General features: G+C 39.2%; 1 protein-coding gene across 2 annotated transcripts in view; it reads left to right on the top strand.

Annotated features, from left to right (window-relative positions):
- Positions 1-26,883, top strand: part of INTS4 (integrator complex subunit 4) — a 121,719-nt gene that overhangs the window by 10,166 nt on the left and 84,670 nt on the right. The window contains exons 3-4 of one of the 2 annotated variants that reach the window (XM_047752356.1): positions 61-178; positions 11,407-11,513. In XM_047752356.1, the coding sequence (XP_047608312.1) occupies positions 61-178; positions 11,407-11,513 (225 nt within the window). Of the gene's footprint in view, positions 1-60; positions 179-11,406; positions 11,514-26,883 lie in introns of those variants that run through there. The other variant, XM_047752357.1, reaches the window with a different exon arrangement.

Genomic DNA, 26,883 nt, shown 5'->3' with positions numbered 1-26,883 from the left:
ATTGTGAGTCAACTGTACTCCAATTAAAAAAAAAAAAGGTAACAGCCTTTTCTGTTTCAGGAGAATGATCCATCTGTACGACTGAAAATTGCATCACTGTTGGGTTTACTGTCAAAGACTGCAGGATTTTCACCAGACTGCATTATGGATGATGCCATAAACATTTTGCAGAATGAAAGTAAGTTGCAATTTAAAAGCTGTGTAGTCAGAACAGAAATCTGTAGTTCCTCTTATATAGAATTTAGAACAAAATTTTGTTGTGTTGGTAGTTGCTGAAAAGGAATTTGAGGATGATTCAATAAAACCTTGTGTATATATTTACATTAGAGTTAAAATAGAGGTTGGTCTCTAGATATCATTTATTGACTCTACCGAGTGCTGTCTACCTAAGGTAGTTTATATATGATGTAAAATAGATACTGTTCTCCCTGTTTTATAGGTGGGGCAAATGACGCTTACAGACGTTAACTAACTTGTTCAGGGTTATGTGATATGTGACAGAGTGGTTTTGTTGACTGTGCCTACTACTAACTCAGAGAAACTCTGAGAGACGCTGCACTGGTCCTGGGGCCCCTCACCATTTAGTTCCCATGAAAGTGACATCTCCCAGGTCTCACAGGTTGTTGCCTTTTCTGTTTATTCCTTGTCGATGCCCACTAAAATAATTCTCAGTGTTTAGGTAAAAAGGAAAACTGTCCCCCCTTAAATTTTTTTTTTTATTATTTATCTGGTTTTATGTACAAGATTCTTTTGTAGAGTTAGTGCCTCAGTTGCCTTGATATTATTCTAAAATAAAAAGAAATCCTTTGCTGTGTGTCTGAAAGTATTGTAATTTTGTTTGGATTGGTTGTAGTTTCAAAGAAGAGTTTTATTTCATTTAGGGTATACATATTTTAAAAATTATTATTTAAATATTGGACAACGTTTAGACTATAAATTTAAGAGGCTGTAAGTGTAATAAAGGGCCAATGAACTCAAGAGACAATCTAGGAGTTCCCATCGTGGCTCAGTGGTTAACGAATCCAACCAGGAACCATGAGGTTGCAGGTTCAATTCCTGGCCTTTCTCAGTGGTTTAAGGATCTGGTGTTGCCATGAGCTGTAGTGTAGGTCGCAGACGCGGCTTGGATTATCGCTGTGGTGTAGGCTGGTGGCTACAGCTCCGATTTGACCCCTAGCCTGGGAACCCCCATATGCCATGGGTGCAGCCCTAGAAGAGACTAAAAGACAAAAGAAAAAAAGAAAAGAAACAATATAAATTCACTTGTTGTACAACTGTTTAATGATAGCAGATACCTTATATGTGTGGTCCATTAGTTGAAGAGAACTTTTTATTTTGTTAGAAAGAACTTCACATTAAAATTTTGCTTGTGTTCAGTTTTGACCCCAAACTTTTAATTCATAGGAAACAATAGAAATATCTTAAAAATTTTTTTTTGAGAGAGGAATCTTTTTTAATGAAATGCCAATGTAATGACATAAAAAAGAAATTTTAAAAATATTCCTACTACTATAAAACAATGTTTTACATATTACCTTTTACTTATGTAAGTTTTATAAAATTGTCTAATTCCTTCATTTTGCCGATGACAGATCCAGAGAGATTGCCTGAGCTGAAGTGAGTTCATTCAGCTAAGTAACAGTGGGACTGAGAACTTAGTGCAGTGCTCTTTCTTATAGATCATTGTTTAACGAAAAACGCTTTACCTCTAAAATAGAGACATTACAAGAGAGGGAGAGAGTTAACTTTGATTCAGACCTCATCCTAGCCAAATTACACAATAATCCTGAAAATACATGTTTTACTTCTTGTTAAGAATTTTCATGTTTCTTACTTAATTGTCTCTAAGAGATTTGACCTAGGTCTCCTCATGGTTTCCTGTTCCTGGCCTACCTAGGTTCACAGAAGCTAGAACTGGAAGGGGCCATTAGTAGATAGTTCAAGCCCCTTTTTTCAGAGCTTAGGAACATGAACTCCGGGGAAGTAAATTACTGCTAAAGTCACTCTGTATTTGTGGCTTAGAATTAAGAGTTTCCCAATTATTAGTGTAGTATCCATTTCCAAATTCAAGAGTGTGGTCCACACTTTTGATCAGAAATCTTTCATTTCACTTCATCGAAGGTATGGGTTTTATAAATCCTTGGTGCTTGCTGGGCATTTTCAGAATGTTAAATTTATCTGCTTCTTCAGTACATATTATACTGCTGATCATAACACAGCTTGTTTTAGAGGCGGTATAATTAAAATACTGTGGGAGTAGAGAAGAGAATGGGATCAGTGCTGACTGGTGGGCTCTAGAAAAGCTTAGTGGAGAGGTAGACTTGCAAAGTCCAAATCCTCCAAATTTGGAGAATAGTACTGCCAAGAAGAAGGACATTATGATAAAGGAGGACTTGGAAAGTGTAAGATATGTTTGACAACTGAATTGTTTCATGAGAGGTCAGAAGGAGATAAGGGACTTTTGGAAGAAAAACATTGGTGAAATGTTTTGAAGCCAAAGTGTAAGTAGTCTTGATTGCTGAGGATTTAAATGTTATTTTGTGGGCAGTGGAACCATGTGAAGTTGTTTTGAACAAGGCATGAAATGATCAAGTCTATATTAGAATGATAATTTTGTTGCGTGAATTGGCTTTGACGAACTGGGTGATATAGAGAAGAGGTGTTGAGGATTCCTTTATTCATGTGGCAGTGTCCCTCCAGCGTAGTAATAACGTAGTCTGGAACTCAGGAGAGATACCAGGGTTTAAGATTTAGATTGGATTCGTGATTTATCTGAGGCAAGTTAAGTTCAAAGATGTTTAGCTAGCTTTTCATGATAGTAATACAGAATCATTGTTTTGAAGAAATAAATTACAGGGCAAGTGGTATTGTTGGAGATTTTTTCACCTCTCTTCTGTTTTCTCTTTTTGTGGCTTCTATTGGAGACTTTTCTTGATGACCCTTGGCTTTGCATTTAAATTTAAGAGGAGGTACTACAAAGGCGATTGGTAGTTCTCTGTGAATGGATGGGGCTTGTCAACTAGTATCCTCCACTCTGTATGATCCTCCATGTCTCTGGAGGACTTTTCAAGGTTAGTGTCCTTTGCTGTTTTTCTGTGGGGCCCATCAGCTTTTCCAGTTAGAAGTTTATGACTCTCCTGCTAGGAAGACAGAGGCTGGCTGCCAAGTTTTTTGGCCTTAGCTTAAAGGGGCTGAAAAGAGGGAGGGAGTCTCATTTTCAGTATGTTCTATGTTGATTGTCTCTCTCTCTCTCTTTTTTTTAATGTTTAGTATTTTTTTTCATTATAGCTGGTTTACAGTGTTCTGTCAATTTTATGCTATATAGCATGGTGACCCACTTACACATACATGTATAGATTCTTTTTTCTCACATTATCATGCTCCATCATAAATGACTAGATATAGTTCTCAGGGCTACACAGCGGGATCTCATTGCTTATCCATTGCAAAGGCAATAGTCTGTATCTGTGAACCCCAAGTTCCCCAACTCCCCGCCCCTCCCCAGCAACCACAAGTCTATTCTCCAAGTCCAGGATTTTCTTTTCTGTGGAAAGGTTCATTTGTGCCATATATTAGATTCCAGGTATAAGTGATATCATATGGTTTTTGTCTTTCTCTTTCAGACTTACTTAGTATGAGAGTCTCTAGTTCCATCCATGTTGCTACAAATGGCATTATTTTATTCCTTCTTATGGCTGAGTAGTATTCCATTGTGCATATATATGACATCTTCTTAATCCAGTCATCTGTCAATGGACATTTAGGTTGTTTCCATGTCTTGGCTATTGTGAATAGTGCTGCAGTGAACATACAGGTGCATGTGTCTTTCTCAAGGCATGCTTTGTCCGGATATATTCCCAAGAGTGGAACTGCTGGGTCATATAGTAGTTCTATGTATAGTTTTCTAAGGTAACTCCATACTGTTCTCCACAGTGGTTGTACCAGCTTACATTCCCACTAACAGCGCAGGAGGGTTCCCTTTTCTCCACACCCCCTCCAGTATTTGTTATTTGTGGACTTACTAATGATGGCCATTCTGACTGGTGTGAGGTGGTATCTTATGGTAGTTTTGATTTGCATTTCTCTAATAATCAGTGATATTGAGCATCTTTTCATGTGCTTGTTGGCCATCTGTATATCTTCCTTGGAGAAATGTCTATTCAGGTCTTTTGCCTGTTTTTCAATTGGGTTGTTGGCTTTGTTGCTGTTGAGTTGTATAAGTTGTTTGTATATTTGAGAGATTAAGCCCTTGTCCATTGCATCATTTGAAAGAATTTTCTCCCATTCTGTAAGTCGTCTTTTTGGTTTCTTTTTGGTTTCCTTTGCTGTGCAAAAGCTTGTCGGTTTGATTAGGTCCCATTGGTTAATTGTTGCTTTTATTTCTGTTGCTTTTGGAGACTGACTTGAGAAAACAATTTGTAAGTTGATGTCAGAGAATGTTTTCCCCGTGTTCTCTTCCAGGAGTTTGATGGTGTCCTGTCATATATTTAAGTCTTTCAGCCATTTTGAGTTTATTTTTGTACATAGTGTGAGGGTGTGTTCTAGTTTCACTGATTTGCATGCAGGTTTCTGGGTTTCCCAGCAATACCTACTGAAAAGACTGTCTTTTTCCCATTTTATGTTCTTGCCTCCTTTGTCAAAGATTAATTGAGTGTAGGTGTCTGGATTTATTTCTGGGTTCTCTATTCTGTTCCATCTGTCTGTCTGTCTGTTTTGGGACCAGTACCACACTGTTTTGATGACTGTCGCTTTGTAATATTGCCTGAAGTGTGGGAGAGTTACGCCTCCTGCTTGGTTTTTGTTTCTCAGGATTGCTTTGGCAATTCTGGGTCTTTTGTTGTTCCATATCAATTTTTGGACTGTTTGTTCTCATTTTGTGAAAAATGTCATAGGTAATTTGATAGGGATTGCATTGAATCTGTAGATTGCTTTGGGTAGTATGGCCATTTTTACAATAGTAATTTTCCCAGCCCAAGAGCATGGACTATCTTTCCATTTCTATACATCTTCTTTGATTTCCTTGATTAATGTTTTATAGTTCTAAGCATATAAGTCTTTCACCTCTTTGGTCAGGTTTATTCCCAGGTATTTGATTTTTTGGGGTGAAATTTTAAAGGGTATTGTATTTTTGTATTCCATTTCTAATATTTCATGGTTAGTATACAGAAATGCGACTGATTTCTGAATGTCAATCTTATATCCTGCTACCTTGCCGAATTTGTTGATCAGTTCGAGTAGTTTTTGGGTTGAGCATCCTCAGGGTTTTCTGTATATAATATCATGTCATCTGCATACAGTGACAGTTCTACCTCTTCTCTTCCTATTTGGATGCATTTTATTTCTTTTGTTTGCCTGATTGCTGTGGCTAGGACTTCCAATACAGTGGTGAGAGTGGGCATCCTTGTCTTGTTCCAGATTTTAGTGGGAAGGCTTTCAGCTTTTCTCCATTGAGTATTATATTTGCTGTGGGTTTTTCGTAAGTGGCTTTTATTATGTTACGGTATATTCCCTCTATACCCGCTTTGGTAAGAGTTTTTATCATTAATGGGTGTTGGACTTTGTTAGATGCTTTTTTTTGCATCTGTTGAGATGATCATGCAGTTTTTGACTTTTCTTTTGTTAATGTGATGTATGATGTTGATTGATTTGCATATGTGGAACCATCCTTGTGAACCTGGGATAAATCCCACCTGGTCATGGTGTATGATCTTTTTTATATGTTGTTGGATTTGGTTGGCTAAAATTTTGTTGAGAATTTTTAGGTCTATATTCATCAAAGATATTGGCTTATAGTTTTTTTGTGGGGTATCTTTGTCTGGTTTTAGAATTAGGGTGATGGTGGTTTCATAGAATGTCTTTGGGAGTGTTCCTTCTTTTTCAACCTTTTGAAAAAGTTTAAGGAGGATGGGTATAAGTTCCTCTTTGTATGTTTGGTAGGATTTGCCTGTGAAGCCTTCTGGTCCTGGACTTTTATTTGTAGGGAGTGTTTTTATGACATTCACTTTCATTTCTAGTGATGGGTCTGTTCAGTTGATGTATTTCTTCTTGATTCAGTTTTGTCAGGCTCTAAGTCTCTAGAAAGGTGTCCATTTCTTCCAAGTTGTCAAATTTGTTGGCGTACAGTTGTTAAAAGCATGCTGATTACCTCTTAATCTTTTTTTCTTCATCATATCTACTCTTGTATGGGATAGGGAAGGAGACAGGGGTCCAACTAATTTTTTTTTTAAATCTTTTTAGGGCTGCACACACCCCCAGCATATGGAGGTTCCCAGGCGAGGGGTCCAGTTGGAGCTGCAGCCACCAGCCTACACCACAGCCACAGCAACGTGGGATCTGAGTCTCATCTGCGACCTACGCTACAGCTCATGGCAACACTGGATCCTAACCCATTGAGCGAGGCCAGGATTGAACCTGAGTCCTCATGCATTCTAGTTGGGTTCTTTAACCTCTGAGCCATGTTGGGAACTCCTGGTTGTTTTTTTTTAATTTCCAATTCCTAAATATTTTGTGGGCATACGGCTAGAATTTATTTGCACTGTTAAAACACCCCATTAGGCATTTAGTATTAGAATTCTCAGTTTTTCCATAGAGTTTTTCATCTGCTTTCTATTTCTGAAAAATTTGTTGACTTTTCTCATCTACCTACCTTTCTTCTCCTGTTTTCTTTGTCCTCGTAAGTTTATACCTTTTAAGTTTCTTTATGCTTATATATTAATGAAGTTTTAGGGAAGAATAGTGACGAACAGGTGTGTTCAATCTACTGTGTTTTTTTGTTTTTTGTCGTTTTTTGCCATTTCCTTGGGCTGTTCCCGCGGCATATGGAGGTTCCCAGGCTAGGGGTTGAATCGGAGCTGTAGCCGCCAGCCTACACCACAGCCACAGCAATGCGGGATCTGAGCCGTGTCTGCAACCTACACCACAGCTCACGGCAACGCCAGATCCTTAACCCACTGAGCAAGGCCAGGGATTGAACCCGCAACCTCATGGTTCCTAGTCGGATCCGTTAACCACTGAGTCACAACAGGATTCCAACTGTGTTTTACTAAGGTGTTTAGTGATTTCTGCACTTTAGTCATTTAAATATCATACTATTTTTGACTTTTTTTTTTTGCTTTTTAGGGCCACGTGTGTGTCATATGGAAGTTCCCAGGCTAGGGGTTGAATTGGAGATGTGGTTGCTGGCCTACGCCACAGCCATAGCCATAGCAATGCAGACTCTGAGCCATGTCTGCAACCTACTACAGCTCACAGCAACTCCAGATACTTAACCCACCTAGCAAGGCCAGGGTTTGAACCTGCACCCTCATGGGTACTAGTTGGGTTTGTTACTGCTCAGTCACAACGGGAACTCCTGACATACTTGTTTCACATCTCACATCCGAGCACTAACCAGGCCTGATCCTGTTTAGCTTCCAAGATAGACGAGATCGGGTGCACTCAGGGTGGTACGGTTGTAGATTTGTTTCATTTGTTTCACATCTGTACTGTGGTTTACTTAATATTTTCCTTAAGTGACAGTTTTTTTACTTTAAAGGTAATTTTTATATTAGTAATGGTAAAAGGAAATTAATGTCATGTGACATCAACATAGTAACTGCAGTTTTTGTTATGTTCATTAAAATGTGTACAGGCATACCTCTGAGATACTGCAGGTTCTGTCTCAGATGACCACAGTAAAGCAAATATTGCAACAAAGAGAGTCACATGAGTTTTTTGGTTTCCTAGTGCATATAAAAGCAATGTATAGGAGTTCCTATTGTGGCTCAGTGGAAACGAATCTGACTGGTATCCCTGAGGACGCGGGTTCAATCCCTGGCCTCACTTACTGGGTTAAGGATCTGGTGTTTCCATTGCCATGAGCTGTGGTGGAGGTTGCAGATGAGGCTCTGAAACCTACACCACATGGGTTAAGAATCTGGTGTTGCTGTGGCTGTGGTGTAGGCCAGTAGCTACAGCTCCAATTCCACCCTTGCCTGGGAACTTCCATTTGCCATAGGTGTGGCACTAAAAAAAAAAAAGAGAGAGACCAAAAAAAAAAAAAAAAGACTTTATTGCTAAAAAAATGCTACCCATAATCTGAGCCTTTAAGCGAGTTGTAATCCTTTTGTAATAGTGATGCCAGAGATCGTTGATCACAAATCCCCATAACGTTTATGATAATGACAGTGTGAAATATTGTTAGAATTACCAAAATGTGTCACAGAGACATGAAATGAGCAAATGCTGTTGAAAAATGGTGCCCATAGACTTGCTTGATGTAGGGTTTACAGACAAAGCTTCAATTTTTTTTTTTTTTTTCCCCCACTGTACAGCAAGGGGATCAAGTTATCCTTACATGTATACATTACAATTACATTTTTTTCCCCACACTCTTTGTTCTGTTGCACATGAGTATCTAGACAAAGTTTTCAATGCTACTCAGCAGGATCTCCTTGTAAATCTGTTCTAAGTTGTGTCTGATAAGCCCAAGCTCCCGATCCCTCCCACTCCCTCCCCCTCCCCCTCCCATCAGGCAGCCACAAGTCTTTTCTCCAAGTCCATGATTTTCTTTTCTAAGGAGGTGTTCATTTGTGCTGGATATTAGATTCCAGTTATAAGTGATATCATATGGTATTTCTGGCTCATTTCACTCAGTATGAGATTCTCTAGTTCCATCCATGTTGCTGCAAATGGCATCATGTCATTCTTTTTTATGGCTGAGTAGGATTCCATTGTGTATATATACCACATCTTCCGAATCCACTCATCTGTTGATGGACGTTTGGGTTGTTTCCATGTCCTGGCTATTGTGAATAGTGCTGCAATGAACATGAGGGTACATGTGTCTCTTTTAAGCAGAGTTTTGTCCGGATATATGCCCAAGAGTGGGATTGTGGGGTCATATGGAAGTTCTATGTATAGATTTCTAAGGTATCCCCAAACTGTTCTCCATAGCAGCTGTACCAGTTTCCATTCCCATCAACAGTGCAGGAGGGTTCCCTTTTCTCCACAGCCCCTCCAGCACTTGTTATTTGTGGATTTATTAATGATGGCCATTCTGACAGGTGTGAGGTGGTATCTCATGGTAGTTTTGATTTGCATTTCTCTTATAATCAGCGATGTTGAGCATTTTTTCATGTGTTTGCTGGCCATCTGTATATCTTCTTTGGAGAAATGTCTATTCAGGTCTTTTGCCCATTTTTCCATTGATTGATTGGCTCTTTTGCTGTTGGGTTGTCTAAGTTGTTTATATATTCTAGATATTAAGCCCTTGTCAGTTGCATCATTTGAAACTATTTTCTCCCATTCTGAAAGTTGTCTTTTTGTTTTCTTTTTGGTTTCCTTTGCTGTGCAAAAGCTTTTCAGTTTAAGTCCCATGGGTTTATTTTTGCTCTAATTTCTATTGCTTTGGGAGACTGACCTGAGAAAATATGCATGATGTTGATGTCAGAGAGTGTTTTGCCTATGTTTTCTCCTAGGAGTTTGATGGTGTCCTGTCATATATTTAAGTCTTTCAGCCATTTTGAGTTTATTTTTGTGCATGGTGTGAGGGTGTGTTCTAGTTTCCTTGCTTTGCATGCAGCTGTCCAGGTTTCCCAGCAATGCTTGCTGAATAGACTTTCTTTTTCCCATTTGATGTTCTTGCCTCCCTTGTCAAAGATTAATTGACCATAGGTGTCAGGGTTTATTTCCGGGTTCTCTATTCTGTTCCATCGGTCTGTCTGTCTGTTTTGGGACCAGTACCACACTGTTTTGATGACTGTGGCTTTGTAGTATTTCTTGAAGTCTGGGAGAGTTATGCCTCCTGCTTGGTTTTTGTTTCTCAGGATTGCTTTGGCAATTCTGGGTCTTTTGTTGTTCCATATAAATGTTTGGATTGTTTGTTCTAGTTCTGTGAAAAATGTCATAGGTAATTTGATAGGGATTGCATTGAATCTGTAGATTGCTTTGGGTAGTATGGCCATTTTTACAATATTGATTTTTCCAATCCAGGAACATGGAATATCTTTCCATTTCTTTACATCTTCTTTGATTTCTTTGATTAAAGTTTTATAGTTCTCAGCATATAGGTCCTTTATCTTTTTGGTCAGGTGTATTCCGAGGTATTTGATTTTGTGAGGTGCAATTTTAAAAGGTATCATATTTTTGTATTCCTTTTCTAATATTTCATTGCTGGTAGAAATGCAACTGACTTCTGAATGTTAATCTTATATCCTGCTACTGTGCTGAATTTATTAATCAGTTCAAGGAGTTTTTGGGTTGAGTCCTTAGGGTTTTCTATGTATAGTATCATGTCATCTGCATACAGTGACAGTTTTATCTCTTCTCTTCCTATATGGATGCCTTTTATTTCTCTTGTTTGTCTAATTGCTGTGGCTAGGACTTCCAAAACTATGTTGAAGAGCAGTGGTGAGAGTGGGCATCCCTGTCTTGTTTCAGATTTGAGTGAGAAGGCTTTCAGTTTTTCCCCATTGAGGATTATATTTGCTGTGAAAGCTTCAATTTGTAAAAAAACGCAGTATCTGCAAGGTGCAATAAAGTGAAGTACAATAAAACAAAGTATGCCTGTATGCGGTTATTAATATAAAAATGATTTTCTGAATGCCGCCTAAATCCTCTTGTATGCCATTAGCATTACAAGAACTATATTTTGGAACAAGGAAGAGAATTTAGGTGATGAAGAGAATCTGGCTAAAATGGGTGATAGTGATTTATTTAGAATTTGTTGTTTGCCCATTTACTAAGCATTCACTGAGCATGTAATGAGTCATGCTAGATTCCGAGAATACACAGGTGAATAAAACAGTCCTTGCTTAAAAGCCTTTTAGTCTCCTAGTTTAGTCTGATATGAAAATAAGTGTAGGAAGGTGTTACAGCTGATGTAGAGGCTGCAGTGGAAGCATAAAGGAGGAAACAGTTCTTCTGGGGAAGAAAGAAAAAGCACCATACAGAGGCGACGCTTCAGGATTAGTAGGTGCTCTCTGGGGAGTGGGATTGAGGAGTTGGATATAGGCATACTAAGTAGAGAAATTGGCCTGAGCAGAGATAGGGGGACATAAAATCATATATAGTTGGGAAAAAAAGGTGCTGGAGGAGACATGAAAGAGATGAGGCTAGAAAGATAGCCAGGGCTAGACCTCATGGACTGGTATGTATGTATGTATGTATGCCTCACTAAGGAATTTAGACTTTCTTTTGAAGGCAGGGAAAACCCTTGAATTGATCAAGCGCTATGCCCCGTCCTGTGGAGGGCTCAAAGTTTTAGACATGATCCCTTTAGGAATGTAACTTTTAGGTAAGGGGACTCAGAGATGAAAGATTAGAAACCAGCTGACAAAAATCTTTATTCTTTACTCAAGTAAATGTAGTTTCTGCAATGATCTCTTTTTGAAATTCTACAACCCAACTTTGCGTCTTCCTTTCTAGAGTCTCATCAAGTCCTAGCTCAACTCTTGGACACTTTGCTTGCAATTGGTACTAAACTCCCAGAGAATCAAGCTGTCCAGATGCGATTAGTTGATGTAGCCTGCAAGGTAAGACTGTAACGGTTAGACACAGGATTGTTGCTTTCTTTATTTTTTATTTATTTTTATTTTTTTATTTTTTATAATTTTTTTTATTTTCCCACTGTACAGCAAGGGGGTCAGGTTATCCTTACATGTATACATTACAATTACATTTTTCCCACATTTTTATTTTTTATTTTTTTTTATAATTTTTTTTTATTTTCGGATTGTTGCTTTCTTTAACAGTTCTACATTATTTGGAGAGGTGATATGAGCTATAAGATCAGCTTACCTCCATCCTGAATCTGTAACAGAAATGCCAAGGACTCTTAATGGTTTTAAAAGTTGCGTCATTTTTTTGTTTCTTGATGTTTAATTAGGAATAAAGTTGAATAACTTGTTATAAAATGAACTTCCTCATCCTCTTCCCAAAAGATATGTAATGAAAATAATTATAGGAGCTACCTTGCATTCTGTACCTAATATATGCACTCTGTTTATTATGGTAATTTATACCTATTTTTTCATTTGTTTCTCATAGTTCTTTAGGGAAGTACTGTTGTCCTCTTTTACTAAGGTGGGAATTGAGTTTCAGGGAATTTAATTTGCCCAAGTTTTCACAATTAGGAAGTTGAAGAACCAGGGAATCAACTATGTTTTTTCTGATTCCAAAGCCCATATTCTTTTTATTATACTTTTCTGCTGCAATAAACAGACCAAGTGGACACAAGGGTTTGGGAAATTTTGTATTATAAAATTATAATAATAAATATTATATATAAGTTATAAAAAAAATGCATGCACATTAGTTGTGTCTTTTGATTTCATTTGAAACTTTCGCTGTCTTTTGTGCATAACACCAGCTCCTAAATCGTGTGGAATTGGTCTGTTAATCTTTTTGATAGATTTATTTATTTATTTATTTGTTAGTAATTTAATTTATTAAAAAACTTTTTTTTTTTTCTTTTTACAGCTGCAGCTGCAGCATATGTGAGTTCCCAGGCTAGGTGTTGAATTGGAGCTTCAGCTGCAGGCCTATTCCACAGCCACAGCTCCTAGCTGCGTCTGTGACCTGTGCTGCAGCTTGTGGCAATGCTGGATCCTTAACTCACTGGGTGAGGCCAGTGATCAAACACACATTGTCATGGACACTGTGTTGGGTTCTTAACCAGTTGAGCCACAATGGGAACTCCAATTTATTTTTTAAAATTTTGAAATTTTTATTAGAGTATAGTTGATTTACAGTATTGTGCCAATTTCTGCTGTTCAACAAAGTGACTCAGTCATACATAGATATACATTCCTTTTCTTATGTTATCTTCCTTGATAAATTTATTTTGAGAATATAAGAAGACAAGTATGTTTCAATTGTGGAAGGCTTATATTCATGGAATTAGAAAGCTATTTCTGGAGTTCCTGTCATGATGCAGCAGAAACGAATCCGACTAGGAACCATGAGGTTGTGGGTTCGATCTCTGGCCTTGAAGAGATCGAGGGTTAAGGATCTGGTGTTGCTGTGAGCTGTGGTGTAGGTTGAAGATGCGATCGGATCTGGCGTTGCTTTGGCCCTGGTGTAGGCCAGCAGCTGTAGCTCCAATTCAACCCCTAGCCTGGGAACTTCCATATGCCATGGGTGTGGCCCTAAAAAGCAGAATAAATGAATAAATAAATAAATAATAAAAATTAAAAAAAAAGAAAGCTATTTCTGAACTCCACGAAAGAGTGTATCATTTATCTTAATAACAGCAACAAACAAGTCCAAAACACTTTGAAAATATTAAATGCTTAAGTGGAAAAAACTAGGGATCATTTGTCTGAAAGAGTAAGTGACTCTCCCATGTGAAAGAATGTATGTGTCTGTGAGGCTGTGCTTGTGAGATAGGTATGGTACTCAGGGGGTTGTTCCCCTTGAAGTAACGATTTCTTTTTTTTTTTTTTTTATTCAATGAATTTATCACATCTGCTGGAAGTAACGATTTCTTAAATTTATTTTAAATAAACCTTTTATTTAAAAATTTTAAAAATGGAAATTTGGAAAGATACTAAAAAGTATAAAGAGAGAATTACACTCATTATTCATTAGCTAAAGGCAGCCATTATTGTTAGCCTTTTGATGTCTGTATTCTGATTTTTTTCTGGTATACAGATTGTTTACTTTCCTTTTTCTTTTTTTTGTGTCTTTTTTTTTTTTTTTTTTTTTTGCCATTTCTTGGGCTGCTCCCACAGCATATGGAGGTTCCCAGGCTAGGGGTTGAATCGGAGCTGCACCCGCCAGCCTATGCCTATGCCAGAGCCACAGCAACGCGGGATCCGAGCCGTGTCTGCAACCTGCACCACAGCTCATGGCAACGCCGGATCCTTGACCCACTGAGCAACACCAGGGATCAAACCCACAACCTCATGGTTCCTAGTTGGATTCATTAACCACTGAGCCATGACGGGAACTCCTACTTTTCTTTTTACACACAAAACTGTTATCAGGGTTCCATTCGTGGCTCAGTGGTTAAGGAACCTGACCATTATCCATGAGGACTCAGGTTCAATCCCCGGTCTTGCTTAGTGGATTAAGGATCTGGAGTTGCCAGGAGCTGTGGTGTAGGTTGCAGAAGTAGCTTGGATCCTACATTGCTGTGGTTGTGGCACAGGCCGACAGCTGTGGCTTCAATTCATTTGACCCCTACCCTGGGAACCTCCATATGCTGTGGGTGTGGCCCTCAAAAGACAAAAAAAAAAAAACCCCAAAAAACAGCTGTAGTCAAATTCCATGTTCAGGTTTGCATTTTACTTTTTCACTAACATTATAACAAAAGAATTTTCCTTATCTTGTAAATGTTTTATAAATATCTTTAATGGATGCATATTTTGCCCAATAATTAAATCGTAGTTTGTCCTATCCATTTTGTTATTGGACATTGATATTGTAGCCATTGTTTAAAAATTGTTAAGTAATACTGCAGTGAATATGGTTAGTATAAAATACTTTCTGTATTTAGGGTTATTTCCTAAGCTTAGATTGTCACAAGTAGAATTACTGAATGAAAGCATTTAGAGGTTTTTGTTTTTTTTTTAAGGATCTTGATACTTTTGGCCAAATTATTTTCCAAAGTGTTCCAGTTTATGTGCCCATCAGCAGTGAATGAGGAGTCCACTTGTGACTGAGCAGGTTAAGGATCTGGTGGTGTCACTGCTGTGGTTTGCATTGCTGCTGTTTGTGTGTTTGATCCCTGGCCTAGGAACTTCCACATGCTATGGGTGTAGCCAAAAAAAAGTATATGAGAGTGCCTAATTTACTGTATCACTCTAGCATTGATTATTAATTTTTAAAAACAATAGGTGAAGTTGTTAATTTGGCAGGAGGAAAATAGTGTTTTTTTTTTTAAATTTCCTTCTTAAAAGATTACTAGCGATCCCTATCAAATTACCAATGACATTTTTCACAGAACTAGAACAAAATATTTTAAAATTTGTATGGAAACACATAAGGCCCTGAATAGCCACAGCACTATTGAAAAAGAAAAATGAAACTGTAGGAATCAGGTTCCCTGACTTCAGACTATACTACAAAGCCACACTCATCAAAACAGTATGGTACTGACACAAAAACAGAAATATAAATCAATGGAATAGGATAGAAAGCCTGGAATTAAACCCAAGCATCAATGGTCAACCAGTCTATGACAAAGGAGGCAAGAATATGCAGTGAAGAAAAGACAGTCTCTTCAGTAATTGGGGAAACTCGACAGCTACATGTAAAAGAATAGAATTAGAACGTTGTTTAACACCACACACAAAAATAAACTCAAAACGGATTAGAGACCTAAACAGAGTTCCTGTTGTGCCTCAGAGGTAACAAACTGGACTAGTATTCATGAGGACACAGGTTTGATCCCTGGCCTCGCTCAGTGAATTAAGGATCCTGTGATGCTGTGAGCTGCAGTGTAGGCTGCAGATACAGCTCAGATCTGGCATTGCTGTGGCTGTGGTGTAGGCCAGCAGCTGCAGCTCCAATTTGATCCCAGCTTGAGAACTTCCATACACCACGGGTGTGGCCCTAAAAAGACAACAACAACAACAACAAAAAAAGAAGACCTAAACACAAGGCCAGGTAGTAGAAAACTCCTAGAGGAAAACATAGGCAGAACATTTTGACATAAACTGCAGCAACATCTTATTTGATCCATCTTCTAGAATAATGACAATAAAAACAAAAACAAACTAATGGGACCTAATTAAACTGCAAGCTATTGCGCAGCAAAGGAAACCATAAAAAAAAAAAAAAAAAAAAAAGAAAAGACATCCCACAGAATGGTGGAACATCTTTGCAAACTATGCAACCAACAAGGGCCTGTCTCCAAAATACACAAACAATTCATATAGCTCAACAAGAAAAAACAAACAGCCCAATTGAGAAATGGACAGATGGGCAGAAGACCTAAATAGACATTTCTCCAAAGAAGACATACGGATAGCTAAGAGGCACATGAAAAGATGCTCAACATCACTAATTATTACAGAAATGCGAATCAAAACTACAATGAGGTATCACCTCACATGAGTCAGAATGGCCATCATTAATAAGTCTACAAATAACAAATGCTGGCGAGGGTGTGGAGAAAAGGAGAACCCTTCCACACTGTTGATGGGAATGTAAATTGGTACAACCACTATGGAAAACAGTATGGAGGTTCCTCAGAAAACTGAATATAGAACTACCATATGATTCAGTGATCCCACTCCAGATTTGTAGTTGCCAAGGGAGAAGGGGAAGGGAGTGGAATGGACGGGGAGTGTGGGGTTGATAGATGTAAACTATTGCATTTAGAATGGTAAGAAATGAGGTCCTACTGTACTGCACAGGGAACTGTATCCAATCTCTTGGGACAGAACATGATGAAAGACAGTGTGAGACTGTGTATATATGTAGACTGGGCTACTCTGCTGTACAGAAGAAATCAACGGAACGTTGCAGCTCAACTCTACTTTTAGATTACTAATGAGACTTCATATTTGTTCCTCGTTTGTATGTCCTCTCTTACTCTTTTCATGAACTTTTCATGGTTTTTTCCGATTTCTCACATGGAGTTTTAATGTGTTTCTTCACCACTTGTAGAGGCTTATAGGGTAGACATTTGAACCATCTGGAAATGGCAGATTTGTCACAACCTTTTGCAAACTCAAGTAAATAAGACTATCTGTGACTCATAACTATAATTACTGTTTCTAATGCCTAATGCTATTTTGTCTGTGATATTTGCCATACAGCTTGTCTTGAGATATGATTCACATTCAGTAACACTCACCCTTTTGATAGAAATAATACAAAGTATGTTTTCCAACCACATTGGAATGAAGTTAGATTATTAACAAAAATATTAGGAAGACCACAAATACATAGAGATTAAACCACACATTCCTGTTTAACCAATGGGTCAAAGAAGAAATCAAAAGAGAAACTAGAAAATACTTTCACATGAGTGAAAACAGAGATACAGCTTCCCAAAACTTAAAGGCTGTACTAAAGCATGCTTAGAAGGAAATTCATACTGATTAGTACCTATAGTGAAAAAGAAGAAAGATCTCATACCAGTACCCTAACCTTTGTTTTTGTTTTGTTTTTAAAAAAGTTTTAGGGTGTTCCCATTGTGGCTTAGCGTGTTGCGAACCTGACAGTATATCCATGAGGATGCGGGTTCGACCCCTCACCTCCCTCAGTGGGTTAAGGATCCAGCGTTGCCATGAGCTGTGGTATAGGTTGCAGATGAGGATCGAATCAGGCATTGCTGTTGCTGTGGCGTAGGCGGGCAGCTGTAGCTCTGATTCAACCCCTGGCCTGGAAACTTTGATAATGCTGCAGTTGTGGGCCTGAAAAGAAAAAAAAAGGTTTTAAAGTTGCAGTAAAATATAGATAACAAAATTTATGGAGTTCCCTTGTGGTGTAGTGGATTAAGGGTCCAGCATTGTCACTGGAGTGGCTTTGGGTTGCTGCTGTGGCATGGGTTCAGTCCTCGGCCTGGTAATTTATGAATGCGGTGGGTGCAGCAAAAAAAAAAAAAAAATTTGCTATCGTAACCATTTTAAAGTGTACAGTTCAGTGGCATTTAGTATTTTCTCAGTGTTTTGCTACCATTACTATCATCCGTTCACAGAATTCTTTTCAGTTTGCAAAACTGAAACTGTTCCCATTAAACAGTAACTTCCTATTCCCCCCTTTCCCCCAGTCTCTAGCAACCACTATTCTATTTTTCCCTTTTACGAATTTTAGTATTCTATTCTAGGTACTTCATATAGGTGGAATCTACAGTATTTGGTCTTTTTTTTTTTTTTTTTTTTTTGGGGCCATCCCTAGGCATATGGCATTCCTGGGCCAAGGATCAGATCCAAGCAGTAGCTGTGACCTAAGCCACAGCTGCAGCAACACCAGATCCTTAAGTCACTGTGTTGGGCCAGGGCTCAAACCTGCCTCTGAGTGCTCCCGAGTTACTGCTGATCCCATTGTGCCACAGCAGGAACTCTTACAGTATTTGTTCTTTTGTGTCTGGCTTATTTTACTTAGCATAATATTCTGTCTTAGTTTGGGAAGTTATATCAAAAAGACCATAAATTGGTGTCTTAAACACATCTCACATTTCTGGAGGCTGGGAAATCCAAGATCAAGACGCCAGCATATTTGGTGTTTGGTGCAGGCCTGCCTCCTGGTTCATAGATGACTGTCTTGTGCTGTGTCCTTGCGTGGTAGAGGGAGCTTTTTGGGGTCTCTTTTATAAGGACATTGATCCCGTTTATTAGGGTTCTACCCTCGTGACCTAATCAACCCAAAGGACCCATTTCTGAATACCGTCACCCTGGGGATTAGGTTTCAACGTTTGAATTTTAAGGGAACACACACATGTAGTATGTCCTCAGAGTTCATGTTGTCGCATGTGTCAGAATTTTGCTCTTCTGAAGGCTCAGTAATGCTCCCTCACATGTTTGTACCGCATTTTATTTATTCATTCCTCTTTCGATGGACACTCACTTGGGTGGCTTCCACATCTTGCTAGTGTGAATAATACTACTGTGAACATGGATATACAAATATCTCTTTGCTTTCAATTCTTTTGGGTACTATGGATTGAGCTGTGTCCCCCCAAATGTATATGTTGAAGCTCTAACCTCCAGTACAATTGTATCTGGAGCTAGGGGCCTTTAAGAAGGTAGTTTACATTAACAAGGCTGTTAGGCTGAGATCCTAATCCCATAGTATTGGTATCTTATAAGAGGAGGAGGAACCCCAGTTGTGTCTCTCTCTCTCTGTGTAGGAGAGGCCGTGTGCAGATACAGCATAGAGGAGACTGTGCGAAGCCAGGAAGAGAGGCCTCACTAGGAGCCTCATTTGTTGGCACCTTTGTCTTGGACTTGTAGCATCCAGAACTGGAAGAAAATAACTTTTGTTGTTTTAGCCACCCATCCTGTGGTATTTTGTTATGGAAACCCATGCAAACTAATACTGGTGTACAAACCAGAAGTGGAATTGCTGGATCATATGGTAACTCCTCTGTTTTTTAATTTTTCGAGGAACTGTGCTGGTTTCCACTGTGGGTGCAACATTTTATATTATCACCAGCAATGTATGTACAAGAGGTTCAGTGTCTCCACATCCTCGCCAACATTTTTTCTTTCCTTATTTTCTTTTTTTGACAATAACCATCCTTATGGGTATGAAGTGGTACCTCTCTCTCTCTTTTTTTTTGGTCTTTTGTCTTTTAAAGGCCATACCCACATCACATGGAGGTTCCCAGGCTAGGGGTCGAGTTGGAGCTGTAGCTGCAGGTCTACACCACAGCCACGGCAACGCTGGAGCCTTAACTGACTGAGCAAGACCAGGGATGGAACCTGCATCCTCATGGATATACTGTGTTGGATTCTTAACCCACTGAGCCACAACAGGAACTCCTGAAGTGGTATCTCATTGCGGTTTTGATTTGCTCTTCTGTAATGCTTGGTGATTAGTCATGTTAAGTATCTTTTCATGGGCTTATTGGCTATTTGCATATCTTCTTTGAAATGAGATTCCAACTTTTAAGGAACTCATGCTCCAGTGGTCAGGCTTATAAAAGATATACAGTATATTACAGTATATTTCTTGTAATAACAGAAGTAACTATGAGGTATAAAAGTTGCTCAGAGGAAGGAGTGCAAAACATTTTTGGTGTGGAAGAAGTATTAAGGAGAGCATTCTGGAATAAGTATCTCCGAGGTGTGTCTGTGACCTACACCACAGCTCACGGCAAGACTGGATCCTTAACCCACTGAGCGAGGCCAGGGATCGAACCTGCGTCCTCATGGTTGCTAGTTAGATTTGTTAAGCACTAAGCTACAACGGGAACTCCAGAGCAGGGTTTCTTAATTAAAAGTATTTTAATTGCTCCAGAAAAGGAAGATAATGTGTGTGGGAGGGTTGGGCTTAGTTTAACTGAGAAATCAGAATTTTCTAGAAGAAATGGTAGTTGAGCTTAGACTTTAAGATCTTAAGTAGTAAGAATTAAGCGAAGGGAATGGATGGAGTGGGTGGGAAAGGTATTCTAGGCAAAGGGAACAGCATATGCAAAGATCCAGTGGTAGAGAGGAGCACACTTTTTAGAAGAATTACAAATGGCAGTAACGCTGGGATTGTGGTTTTCAGAGGGTGGTCTGAGGACCCTTAGGGATCACAGGCCCTCTTTGGGGGGGTCTGTGCGGTCCTGCCTTTTCAACTCTCTAAGAAACGAGATTTTCCTCATATACTGCTGACAAAACAATATATTGTTGTGTTACAGATTATTGAAGCAGATATGGGTAATTATTGTAAAGGAATTAATAAGGAAATATTTTTAACTTTGTCTTAATTTCTATTTTTTTTTTGTTTTGTCTTTTTGTTTTTCTAGGGCTGCTCTCTTGGCATGTGGAGGTTCCCAGGTTAGGAGTTGAATCGGAGCTGTGGCCACCAGCCTACGCCAGAGCCACAGCAACACGGGATCCAGGCCACGTCTGCGACCTACACCACAGCTCATGGCAATGCTGGATCCTTAACCCACTGAGCAAGGCCAGGGATCGAACCTGAAACCTCATGGTTCCTAGTCGGATTCGTTAACAATTGCGCCACGACGGGAACTCCTGTCTTAATTTCTAATATAGTGAATATCAATAGATGTAACTCACATAAACAGAAGCTCTTAAGGGAGGAGTCCCTAATGGTTTTTAAGAATGTCAAGGAATCCTGAGACCAAAAACCACGTAACAACCATTAGGCTGGGTGCAAGGTCTTGTAGGGCTTGTTGAGAAGCCATTGAAGTGTTTTGGGTAGACAGGTGATATCAGATTTGCATTTCGTAAAGATTATAATTTTGTTCTAGAGAACTGATTGTAGAAGAGGCCACTTAGGATGTTATTGTAGTAGCCTACTTGAGAAATTATAGTAGTCTGGATTAAAGTGATGGAAAGACAAAAAATATGGATAGATTTGAAAAATATTTAGAAAGTACAACTGACAGGACTTAGCGTTAAGCATGGGGCAGGGGTAAAGGAGTCATTTAGGATGTTTCCTAGGTTTCACTCAGAATGAGAATTCTGGGAATGCATTTGGTTGGGTGCGGGACAATATCTAAAAACCAATTTCTAACTTACTAAAAAAATCATAGTATAAAAAATTTCCAGGAGTTCCCGTCGTGGCTCAGTGGTTAATGAATCCAACTAGGAACCATGAGGTTGCAGGTTCCATCCCTGGCCTTGCTCAGTGGGTTAAGGATCTGGCGTTGCCGTGAGCTGTGGTGTAGGTTGCAGACGTGGCTCAGATCCCAAGTTGCTGTGTCTCTGGCATAGGCCGGTGGCTACAGCTCCAGTTCGACCCCTAATCTGGGAACCTCCATACGCCGAGGGAGCAGCCCTAGAAAAGACAAAAAAAAAAAAGGGAAAATTTCCATTTACCCTTTTTTCTGTTTCACCAATAGTTAACGTTTTCCCACATTTGCTTTATCATTCTCTCTTTCTGTATATTTTCCTGAACCATTTAAGAGTAAATTACAGACATTATGCTTCTTTTCCACTAAATACTTAAGTGTATATTTCTTAAGGAGATCGTTTTTATAAACCCAATTCTCAAAATCAGGATATAATACTTTTTGATAAAATACTAATACTAATCTGTAGCCTTTATTCAAATTCTGCCTATTGTCCCAATATTATCTTTTTCCCCCCAATATTATCTTTAATATAACTTTTTTTTTTTTTTTGGTCTTTTTAGGGCCGTGCCTGTGGCATATGGAGGTTCCCAGGCTAGGGGTCGAATCAGAGCTGTAGCCACCGGCCTGCACCACAGCCACAGCAACGTGGGATCCGAGCCGCATCTGCAGCCTACACCACAGCTCATGGCAATGCCAGATCCTTGACCCGCTGAACGAGGCCAGGGATCGAACCCACAACCTCATCGTTCCTAGTCAGATTCATTTCCGATGTGCCACAATGGGAACTCCTAATATAACTTTTTCTTTTCTGCTCCAGGATCAGGTATTGCATTTAATTTTTGTGTCTCTTGTCTTCTTTAATCTGGAAAGGTCCCTCAGCTTTTGTCTTTCATGACCTTGACTTGAAGCGTATAGGCTCTTTACTTTATAGACTGTCTTTTAATCTGGACTTATCTGATATTTCCTGTTTAGATTCAAGTTATGCATTTTTGTGGGAATACCACATAAATAAAATTGTGCCCTTCTCAGGGCTTCATATAATGAGGCACAGATGAGGTTTGACTTATTAATGATGTTAACGTTGATACTTGGTTAGGGCGGTGTCTGCTGCATTTTTCATTGTGGAGTTGCTCTTTCCCCCTGTGATTAATAAGTAATTTGTGGGGAGGTACTTTGAGATTATGACAGTATCCTTTTCCCTATGGAACTTTTCCTCATTATTTTAGCTACTATAAATAAATATTGCTGAGTCATTTATTTCTCTGATTGTTGCAGTTTGGTGATACCTTAATGTTGTTATTGCCTCTGTGTTTATTAGTTGGCATTCTATTGCAAAGAAAGTTTACCCTCCCTCTCTCCTTCCTTCCTCTTTCTGTCTCTTATTTTATTCTATTCCTATCATTATTATTTTTTGAAGTTCCAATTCTTCCTGTTTGTATTTTTAAAATATAAGATGTGAATCTGTCATACCTTTTGCTTCACAGTAGGAAGAAAGTCATGCTTTTGGGTACTCTTAACTTTCAAAAATGCATCTTATTTTGTCCTGTCAGTAATCCTTTGAGGTATATCATATAGTTAATCCTCATTTGAGAGATGAAATGATTTAGATCTAGCCAGGAAATAAATGGTCTTTTCTCGTGTAGAATCTGCACAACTGCAATTGGAGGTCTTCTGCTTTCTTTCCCATTTATGAAGATTTTTCTAGAAGAGTAAATACCTTGTCATTTTTGCTTTCATGGCTCTCTTAGAGCCTAGTTTAGTTCTTCTTTGTTTCTCTCTCTCCATCTCACTTCTCTTCCAGTCCCTCTGTTTCTTTTCTGTTGCTTTAATCCTGTGGCAAAAGTACATTAAGCTCTTAAAGCCACAGATAGAAATATACAGCATCTTAACATTTTGTCATATACTGCCCAGACAGATATGGTATGTTGTTTGTTAAGAGAGGTTATTTGTTAGAATCATTTCCATGCTAAATACACTGAATTTTTATTGGTGCTTAAAAACAGTCTCTATTGAAACTGAATGAGTAAGTCATTTTTGTCTTTCTTAGCCTCACTCTCGGATTTTCTTTATATACTTAGTCATTGATTTTTTTTTTCTATAACGATAGTTCTAAATGGGTGGGTTTAGCTTATTTTATTTGTGACGTGGATTGCTCTTATTATAGGGGATGTGGTTTGCTTACTCACTTCATTAATGTAGAAATGATGGCACCTGAATGGCCTGACGGTAACACCAAAATAGCGTGTCTGCAGAGCACTAGGCAGCTGGCAGTGGTGCTGGCTGTGATGTCAGTAGTGACCTGTAGGGAAGGACGTCAGAAAACTGTAATTGCTGCCCCGAGGGTATGATTCAGACGTACGATCTCTTTTGCTTTAATGTTTGGTGCAGGAGTAGGCCAGTGATGCGTCACTGTTGCCTTGGTTACCTTTCTAGAAACTAGAAGGTTTTAGTTTGTTGTTTGAAAATCAAATGAATAACAGTGGTAGCAACCTTCCGGGGACTGATGGTTCAGTTAACAGTTCAGTTATGACAAATGATGCTTTCATACTAAAAAATAATTTATTAAAAAAGAAAAGGGAGTTCCCATTGTGGCTTAGCAGTAACAAACCCGACTAGTATCCATGAGGACATGGGTTCGATCCCTGGCCTTGCTCAGTGGGTTAAGGATCCAGCGTTGCCATGAGCTGTGGTGTAGGTTGCAGATGCGGCTTGCATCCCGTGTTGCTATGAATGTGGTGTAGACTGGCAGCTGCAGCTCTGATTTGACCCCTAGCCCAGGAATCTCCATATGCTGCTGGTGCGGCCCTAAAAAGCAAGCAAACAAACAGAAAATTTAAAAAAAGAAAAAACCCTGCTGTTTAACTGTGACATAGTCATTGTCAACTTCATATCTCGAAGTTTCTCTTAACTTCTCGGTTTCATTGTGTCATTTCCTGGATAATTTTGAGCCCTTATTATACCTAAGGCATTAGGAATACTTAAAAGTATATATTTCACAGTTCTGTAGCCTGAGTAACTTAGAGGCACAAATTAACTCTGATCTAAAATGTTTGAGACATTTTTATGAGACATACCCTCTCTGAGAGCCCCCACCCTGTGTACCTGAGCTTTCTCGATAGGTCTCCTCTGTCCTCTCATCTAAGCAAGCCTGCTTGCCCAGCCCGCCTTTGCATAGGACATAGCTTCTCATGGAAAATCTAGCTCCCATTTAGTTCAGAAGCTTCCCCCTGGAGCGTTTTGATATGAACCATTAACAAGTGCTCAGTACCTTTTATGACAGACTGCTCTCGTGTTAGACAGCTGTCATTAGAAAGTTCATGCTTGTTTGTTCCAGATGAGCAGGCCTCTTTCATCCAGGTGGTCCACTTCTACCTCTGACCCTTCTCTGTTTTGCTTTTTGGTTTGTTTTTTGGTGGTTTTTTTGGGTCTTTTTTAGGGCTGCACTCGCAGCATATGCAGGTTCCCAGGCTAGGGGTCTAATTGGAGCTGCAGCTGCCAAGCCTACATCACAGCCACAGCAATGCCAGATCCAAGCTGTGTCTGCGATCTACACCACAGCTCATGGCAGCGCTGGATCCTTAACCCACTGAGCAAGGCCAGGGATCGAACCCACAACCTCCTGGTTCCTAGTCAGATTTGTTAACTACTGAGCCACGACAGGAACTCCTACATGCAATAATTATTAAATGAATTCACTCACCATAAAACTTCATGGTAGGAGATATTACTCCTATTTTTACAAAGTAAGGATTTCTAAAAACTTAAGGGACTTGGTGGAGGTGACATGGATATTAAGTGGTGGCGCCAGCAATCAAACCTAGGTTTGTCAGATTCCAGTGTCTGCTCATTCCACTGTGCTACTTTGCCTTTCAAACAAGAGGGGAAAACGCTTTATGAAATCCTCTTTCTTCCCAAAGCCTTCTACATCTCCTGGAGGCATTCTGTGCACCTCTGTGGGTGTGAGTCTGCTCTAGCTGCTTCTTTTTATGATCCTAAAGTACACTTAGTCTAATGGTTATGAAACAGTATGGTTTTTTGTGTGTATTTAGACTTTATTTTCTGAAAATCTCAAAACTTGAAGAAAAATTGCAAGTACGATAATAAAGAACTTTCTTTTCTTGTGAACCATTTCAGAGTGAGTTACTAATACGGTGCCCCATTCCTCTTCAGTACTTGTTTGTATTTTCTGCCATCAAAATCTGGACACTAATATCATCACATTATTACCATTTAATCCTCAGACCTCATTCAACTTTCAGTATTTATCCCAGTCATGTCCTTAATAGGAAAAGGATCCAGCGCCTCATCCCATCTTGCATTTTAGTTGCCGTATCTCATCAGTCTTCTTCAATTTTGAATAATTCTTTAGTCCTTCATTTTATGAACTTGATACTTTTGAAAATTATAGGACAGTAATTTTGTAGAATATCCCTGAGCTTGGGTTTGTCTGATATTGTCTTATAATTAGATTCAATTACTCATCTTTGGCAAGAATGTCATGACGTGATTGTATTCTCTTCTAACTGCATCCTCTGAGGTGGTACGCTGTTTTGATTTGTCCCTTTACTGATGCTGTTACTTTGATCATTTGGTTAAGTTAGTGTTTGTCAGATTTCTTCACTGTGAAGTTACTCTTTCCTTTTGAAATGATGAAGTATTTTGTGGGATGGTCTCTTTATTTTGAAACTCTGTAAATAGTCTGTCCTCAGACTTTCAGATATTTATTTATATAAGTTTGGGACTAAGGTTTCTTGTTTATTCAGTGGATTATAATTACTCCATCATTATTTTTCTTGATGTTCATATTCTCTGATTTGGCCAGGTGGAAGCTGGCTTTCAGGTCCTTTTGACTTTTCTCTGCATTTGCTCCTTTAATAACTTACAGGTTGGGGAATTCCTGTTGTGGCTCAGCCTGGTTAAGGACGTGACATTATTCCTTTGAGGATGTGGGTTCGATCTCTGGCCTGGCCCAGTGGGTTAAGGGTCTGGCATTGCCGTAGCTGTGGTGTAGGTTGCAGATATTACTTAGATCTAGTGTTGCTGTGGCTATGGCGTAGGTTTCAGCTGCAGCTCTCATTCAGCCCCTGGCCTGGAAATTTACATATGCTGCAGGTGTGACCATAAGAAAAAAAGAAAGCTTGCAGATTAGACACAGTGACCCTTTGCTTACTCAAAAATTTGCGTTTAATTTATAGTTGACCCTCTGTACATGCAATTCCTTTGTATACCCGGTTCTTCCATAGCCATGCTTCTACCTCTGAAGATTCAACTGACCGTGAACTGTGTAGTACTGTAGGGTTTTTGTTTGTTTGTTTTTTTTTTTTTTTTTGGCTTTTCTAGGGCCACTCCTGCAGCGTATGGAAGTTCCCAGGCTAGGGGTCTAATCGGAGTTGTAGCCACTAGCCTACGCCAGAGCCACAATAATGTGGGATCCGAACTGCATCTGCAGCCTATACCACAGCTCACGGCAATGCTGGATCCTTAACCCACTAGCAAGGCCAGGGATCAAACCCGTAACCTTATGGTTCCTAGTCGGATTCATTAACCCCTGTGCCATGACAGGAACTCCTGTAGTATTTATTATTGAAAAAGATTTGTGGGGAGTTCCCGCCGTGGCGCAGCAGAAATGAATCCAACTAGGAACCATGAGGTTGAGGGTTCGATCCCTGGCCTTGCTAGCGGGTTAAGGATCCAGCATT

This window comes from Phacochoerus africanus, chromosome 11, assembly GCF_016906955.1.
Source record: "Phacochoerus africanus isolate WHEZ1 chromosome 11, ROS_Pafr_v1, whole genome shotgun sequence".
In the NCBI taxonomy this organism is placed as follows: Eukaryota; Metazoa; Chordata; class Mammalia; order Artiodactyla; family Suidae; genus Phacochoerus; species Phacochoerus africanus.
This window is presented reverse-complemented; position numbering and strand designations above follow the sequence as displayed.